This window comes from Ipomoea nil, unplaced genomic scaffold (genome assembly GCF_001879475.1).
Source record: "Ipomoea nil cultivar Tokyo-kokei standard unplaced genomic scaffold, Asagao_1.1 scaffold0317, whole genome shotgun sequence".
NCBI lineage: Eukaryota > Viridiplantae > Streptophyta > Magnoliopsida > Solanales > Convolvulaceae > Ipomoea > Ipomoea nil.
In genome coordinates this window covers 4193464-4200388 of record NW_017616745.1, presented here as the reverse complement: position 1 = coordinate 4200388, position 6925 = coordinate 4193464, and the positions used below count along the sequence as shown (strand labels likewise).

At 38.9% G+C, this 6925-nt stretch overlaps 2 protein-coding genes across 2 annotated transcripts; one reads left to right on the top strand and one right to left on the bottom strand.

Annotated features, from left to right (window-relative positions):
- Positions 1-543: 543 nt before the first annotated feature.
- On the bottom strand, positions 544-3322 carry LOC109166195 (putative receptor-like protein kinase At4g00960). Its single transcript, XM_019315101.1, has 7 exons — positions 2965-3322; positions 2292-2438; positions 2021-2145; positions 1702-1912; positions 1361-1598; positions 1028-1178; positions 544-907 (listed from the first exon to the last, which is right to left on the bottom strand). Exons 1-7 carry the CDS (start codon positions 3320-3322, stop codon positions 599-601), a joined length of 1539 nt encoding a protein of 512 aa, XP_019170646.1. The 3' UTR covers positions 544-598.
- A 323-nt stretch (positions 3323-3645) lies between these two features.
- Positions 3646-4182, top strand: LOC109166186. Its single transcript, XM_019315090.1, has one exon. It carries the CDS (start codon positions 3646-3648, stop codon positions 4180-4182), a length of 537 nt encoding a protein of 178 aa, XP_019170635.1.
- Positions 4183-6925: the final 2743 nt, after the last annotated feature.

Here is a 6925-nt window from a genome sequence, read left to right as displayed (position 1 = left end):
CATAATCCAATAAATCATGTACCATACATCTCCCTAATCTTGGACAGAATTTAGAAATTGGTTAAATAAATGATAGTCAAATAGTTCAAGAGTGATGTGACCATTATATCCTTCAAAATATGTTGTCTCATGCATAATAGGACCAAATTGTTTAAAAATGATACTTAAAGCACTAAATTAGACACTTTTTTAATACGAAGATCAAATAAGTCAAATCGATATAGTAGAGACAATTTTGATCATTTACTCCATAAAATTATAAAGCAACTCTTGACCACAAATATACTCCGGCTTCAAATACTTGTTTCAAGCCACACTTATTCAGTATTATAACATAAATCAATTTTTTTTTTCTAACATTGAAAGTGAAGAAAACATTTGTCAAGGCTAATTTTTGGCTAAAGAGAAAATTCAGAAAATACAAAAAGTAACTTAAGTAAGTAGGTAAAAAAGTTTGAAGTGATAATAAAGGCCAGAAGAGAAGATCAAAGACAAACTCAAAAGATAGAGTTCCCTACACAATTCTTCTACCAAACTTCTTCAAGAAAATTTCATTTCTTTTATACATACATAACCCAATAAGTCATGGACATCTCCCTTATCTTGGACAGAGTTCAGAAATTGATACTTCATTTACCGTTGTAGATAGTGCTAACTCTATCTCTTTCGGAATCCTCTTACTTTCACTACGGTAAAATGCAGGTTCACGAGGTGTTGGCCAACTGTTAGCAAAATAACTATTGAGCATTAACATCACCTTTGTCATTGTAGGTCTTTCATCTGCATTTTCTTGAACACATAACAAAGCAATATGCATGCATGGGATGACTTCATTTACTGTATAAGACTCTCCCAGAGTTGGATCAAGTATTTTGATTTGACAACCATCCCTCCAGTGTTCCCAAGCCTACAACATTATTACATAAATGTTCATAAGTTTGTCATGATGACATAATATATATCATGAAGGATTATTTCTAAACCAACACATAAAAGTAGATTATTTAAAATGAAAGTTTACGCTCACATAGCTTAGAAGGTCCATTCCTCTATTTCTTTTGCAAATATCGTGATTTTTTTTTCCAGTAATGATCTCTAAGAGTATAACACCGAAGCTGAAAATATCAGACTTCACAGAAAATTCTCCACACCTTATATATTCGGGGGACATATAACCACTACAAAACAATATAATCATTAGTGCAACAACATAGTATAGGGAATACAATTAAAAGTAATGTATCAAATAATGGCACTTCTTCAATGATGACTTAAAAACCAAATGTAAGTACAATTTTCATTATCTATTAAGAATATGCAAATAAATGCATGTGGTTAAGATGCATATAGTATAGCTTACTATGTCCCGGCAATTCTGTTTGTATTTTCTTGAATCTGATCAATTCCAAAAATTCTCGCCAAGCCAAAATCAGCAATTTTTGGGTCCATATTTGTGTCTAATAATATATTGCTTGTTTTGAGATCTCGATGTATGATTTTTAGACGTGAATCTTCATGAAGGTAAAGTAGTCCTCGTGCTATTCCTCTTATTATGTTGTAACGCATTGACCACTCCAATTTGTATTGTTTCTCACGATCTAAATATATCAAAATATATGCCCATATTACACCAAGTGTTGGGGAATTACCATTCAAGTTAAGTGCAATGGAAGAATAAAAATTTTGAGGTTTGAAACTCACCAAATAAAAAGTAGTCAAGACTTTTGTTGGCCACAAATTCATAGATGAGTATCTTTTCTTCTTCTTGTGAGCCAAATCCAAGTAGCCTAACTAAATTTTTGTGTTGAAGCTTTGCAACTACTTCGACTTCATTCTTGAATTCTTGAGCTCCTTGTATTGAGCTTCTTGAAAGGCGTTTTATAGCTACTTCTTGTTTGTTGGGAAACATTCCCTAGTATTAATTATAAACAAACAATTAGAATGGACTAAAATGAATTCGCACGCGCACACACACATATATATAGATTGATGTTCGGGCAAATCAAGCCAAGGACTTTACCTTATATACAGAGCCATATCCACCTTCACCAATTTTACTTTTTAGGGAGAAATCATTTGTAATAGCTTGAATAATAGCAAAATCATACTGTGAGGACTCCTCATCAGCTGAAACTCTTGTCGGATCTACATGGAGGTTACAAAATTCTAATTAAGATGCAAAAACTTAGCATATATGAATGCATGGGAATAATATTATTATATTGTAATACAAACAAGCTAAGCATAGATCAGAGAAACTCAGATCCCAATGAATCTGGTACTTTAATTACCTGTTGTAGTCTTTGTTGTGATATTTTGTTTCTTCACATTTCTAATTCTCACGAAATAGAAGATTGCAATGGGGAGTACAATTATTCCAATAATGATCGGAACTACAATGCCAATAATCACTTTGGAAAATGAATTTCTGCTGTTGCCTGCATCATCAACTGGAATTAGTTCTATCTCATCAGCACCGGAACACACATGGTCTCAATTTTTAATGTGTCCAATAATTAGGACCTAATAGCAAAACCATTTTGTTTCCACAACAGCAAAGATGATGTCTACCTCAAATCCTGAATCTACAGAGATAACTTGAAACATGTACCATTTACTAGTTCAACACCAATATCGCCTGAGAAATGAGAAATTGATTCTTCCCCTAACATATCGTTCTACTTGCATTCTAATTAACGATGCGGCAGTCAAACAAGTAGCCATTAGCCAGGTAATTTCAAGATATTTTTTTTTCTTTTTTAAAAAAGATTCGGTTTGTTTGGATTTTGGAAATAATAAGTTAGTATGAGTCTTATGGTTTGATTTTAAAAATTATGCTCATACTTTTAGTACGGTATCATTTATTTATAAGAACAAGACCACAAAAAATCTAAAAATCGGCCCTAGGTGACACAACAGCTTAAAGCTTTAGTATTGAAGGAGAACCATGAAAGTGTTAATTACCTTCAGAATTGTAGAACTTGTACAATTCATACCTAACAATACAGCTTGGGGAGAGCACTCTAGCACCCAATGCTGACTGGCAACATGTAAACAGTAGTTGCACCGCAGTTTTTAGGCACGTCTGACAATCCGACTCAGAAATATCCGGCGTGCACTGCCCAAGACTGTAAACCCTCTTAGATTCAGAGATGATAGCTGCTTCATGAGTGACAAATCTCTTTCCGCTCTGTTGACTGATCATCTCCACCAATGTCTGTACTACCCCCTGCTTGAAACCCTGTCGAGAATCCTTCTCCCTAGCACTCGTATTCAACGGGGATAACGGCGGGAACGTATACTCGTCCGAGAAACGCAGCATACAGTGATCGTACCAGATAACGGCGGTCTTTTGTTGGGGACATAACTGCAGTATGTCTGAGGAAGCTTGGTTTACGCAGGTGGCGCAGTCGCTGGTTGTATTGGAGAAGACAAATACACCCTCAGATGAAATAAAGAAGTGAGGGTGTTTGTGTAATTAGGCTTGGTTAAAGTCTGTTACAACAGCTTGTAACCATCTTTACCGCCCAAAATGCTATGTACTTAAGCTTTGTATTCTTCTCCTTTTCTAGCTAATGAAACAGTATCACTCTTCTCCTTCCCAATCTTATCTTCTTCCTCTAACCGCTTTCTGCTTCGTTCATTATGGTATCAGAGCTCCGATCAGGGAGTTACGCCGTAGCAGTCGTCGGAGAAACTAGCCATGGAATTCATCCGGCAACGTCAACAGCCAGGTCACCCGATCACGCACCACCAGCAGCAAATAGCCAGGGCATTCCAGTTCCACAGAGGAACAACAGTGAAGATATTGAGAATCCTCTCTATTTGAGTGCCAACGAGAATCCTAACGCAGTTCTCGTCAGTCCTGTGCTCACCGGTAGCGGAAACTATGCGTCTTGGAGCATCTCGATGCGTGTGGCCCTGGAGGTCAAGAACAAATGGGGGCTAGTTAACGGGAGTATTCCGGTGCCGGATAAAGCTCACACTCAATATGGTGCTTGGCGTAGATGCAATCTAATCATGTCTTCATGGATTCTGAGGTCCGTTCACACGTCCATAGCGCAAAGCGTGATGTATATAGGCGAAGCAAAGGAAATCTGGAACGATCTGAGAAGGAGGTTTTCACAACAAGATTCACACCGGATCTCATCTCTGCAGAATGAAATATATGGACTGAAATAAGGAGGATTGTCCGTTAATGAGTACTACACCAAATGCCGCACTTTGTGGGAAGAGATGAATGCTCTTCGACCCCTCCCAATCTCCAAATGCACACCACGGTGTGCCTGTAACTGTGCTTGTGATCTGGTGGCTGAAATCAGAAAGGATCGAGAGATTGATCACGTTATCAGATTTTTGCAAGGTCTGAATGAAGAGTATAACTCTTTGAAGTCCGGAGTCCTTGTTCTTGAGCCTCTTCCCGAAATGCACAAGGTTCTAGTCATGGCGGAAAAGTTCGAGAGACAACTCAACCACAGTAACTTGAGTCATCTTGAAGCAGAGATTGGACACACAAATGCAGTTCAGAATGAACAGATACAACCTGATGAACCAATTGCTGCTGCTGCCAATTTCTCTAATGGCAAGAGGTTCATAAACTCAGGTGGAGGAACGAAGAACACTGCTAAGTGTACTTTTTGCGGGATGAACGGACACACAATTGAGAAGTGCTACAAGAAGCACGGGTATCCACCGGGTTGGGTGCCAGGCTATAAGTCCAAAGGAAAACAGCTCACCACCAATGCCATGCAATCTGATCTCAATTCATCATCTATGCAGCAGATTCAAAATCTTATTTCCCTCCTTCAGGATCAGATTGGACACAAACAACCATCCATCAATGCAGCAGTCCCTATGACCTCTAAAACACAACAATCCACCAGTGCCACAGTATCGCTGGCTCCCAATTTCAACAGTAATGCTCATAACCTAGAAGGCAAGTGTGCAATTAACTCTATCTCTTTAAATTCTGCTGAGTGGATCATAGATTCAGGGGCCACCGATCATATTATATGCTCTATTGAATTATTTGATGAATACTATGCTGTGAAAGGGGCTATGGTTAATCTACCAAATGGGAATTGTGCTGCTGTTGAACATATGGGAAGTGTAAAGTTACATAATAATCTTTGGTTGAGAGATGACTTACACATTCCCTCATTCAAATTCAACATCATATCAGTGAACAAACTCTTGAAAAATTCTTCTCACTCTCTGTTATTTTCCTGTGGTCAGTATCTTCTAGTGGACCATGGGAAAATGACTGGCTTTGCTAAAGAGGATAAGGGGCTGTACCTGCTGAATAAACCACCAGTAGCTAAATCTGTTGACACTGTTGCTTGTAATTTTGATGATTCTATGCATTGTAATAACGTTGAGCTATGGCATCAACGATTGGGGCACTTTCCCTTGAATAAACTGCATTTTTTTAGATATTTCTGTCCCTAACACGAAGAACATGATTTGTGACATCTGCCATCTTGCAAAACATAGAAGATCCCCATTTTCTTTGAGCAATACTGTGTCTGCAGCCTGTTTTGATCTTGTCCACATGGACATCTGGGGACCTTTCCACATCAAGTCTCTAAAAGGGGAGAGATACTTCTTAACCATTGTGGATGACTGCTCTAGATTCACATGGTTAAAACTCATGCGAAACAAATCAGAAACGAGGGGATTGATTAGAGACTTCTATAAGATGGTTCATACACAATTCAGAGTATCTATAAAAACCATAAGGAGTGACAATGGTTTAGAGTTCAAGATGCAGGATGAATTTGATAAGAACGGAACCATTCATCAACAGTCATGTGTGAATACTCCTCAACAGAATGCAGTGGTTGAAAGAAAACACCAACATGTATTGGCCATTGCTCGAGCTCTGAGATTTCAAGCCGGTCTCCCTCTCGAATTTTGGGGGCAATGTGTTGTTCATGCAGTATATATCATTAACAGGCTCCCCTCTGTAGTCATTGGTTGGTCAAGTCCTTACTACAAACTCTATGGTAAGAATCCTGACCTTACTAACATGAAAGTTTTCGGATGCTTATGCTATGCTGCAACTTTATCTACTGCAAGACACAAAATGGCGCCACGAAGTAGAAAATGTGTTTTCATCGGCATGCCTGCAGGTGTAAAAGGTTATCTGCTGTATGATGTCGATGCCAAGATCACCTTCATATCCCGTGATGTGGCTTTCTATGAGAATCAATTCCCTCTTGCATCCCAGAATGATGACACAAATAGCTCACAGAATATGGAGCCTTCCCTGCCAAATATTTCCACAACAGATTTTGGAGATGTCAACTTTCACATGAACCATCAGCCATGTGAAAAGAGCTATGAACAAGATCAAGATCTTGTTCGGTCACCATCAGAAAGATCTCAGAACTCCTATCATTCTGCACGAAGTGTCCATCATGGTGTTAGCAATGACAACACAGCCATAGTGGCCAATGACCATGTTGATGACATTGAAGATAACATGGACAGCTCTAATTCGATTCCTACCCGTCCAGTTCGGCGGTCTAGCAGACAAAGGCAGCCATCTAGCAGATTGCAAGATTACTACTGTGACAGTGTCACTCAACAGAGGTCTTCACCCCATTCCCTATCAAAGGTGATGACTTATGACACTCTTGAGCCATCCCATAGAGCCTTTTCTATGGCAGTCACATCCACCACCGAACCAAGAACATACAACCAGGCTGTTAAACATACATGCTGGAAGGAAGCCATGTCTGCAGAGATTAGAGCTCTTCAAGAAAACAAAACCTGGGAACTCACCGAACTACCATCGGGAAAGATCCCTATAGGCTGCAAGTGGGTATACAAAGTAAAATTAAAGGCCAATGGCACGGTTGAAAGATATAAAGCGAGGCTTGTGGCGAAAGGCTTCACACAACAACTAGGTGTTGATTACCTC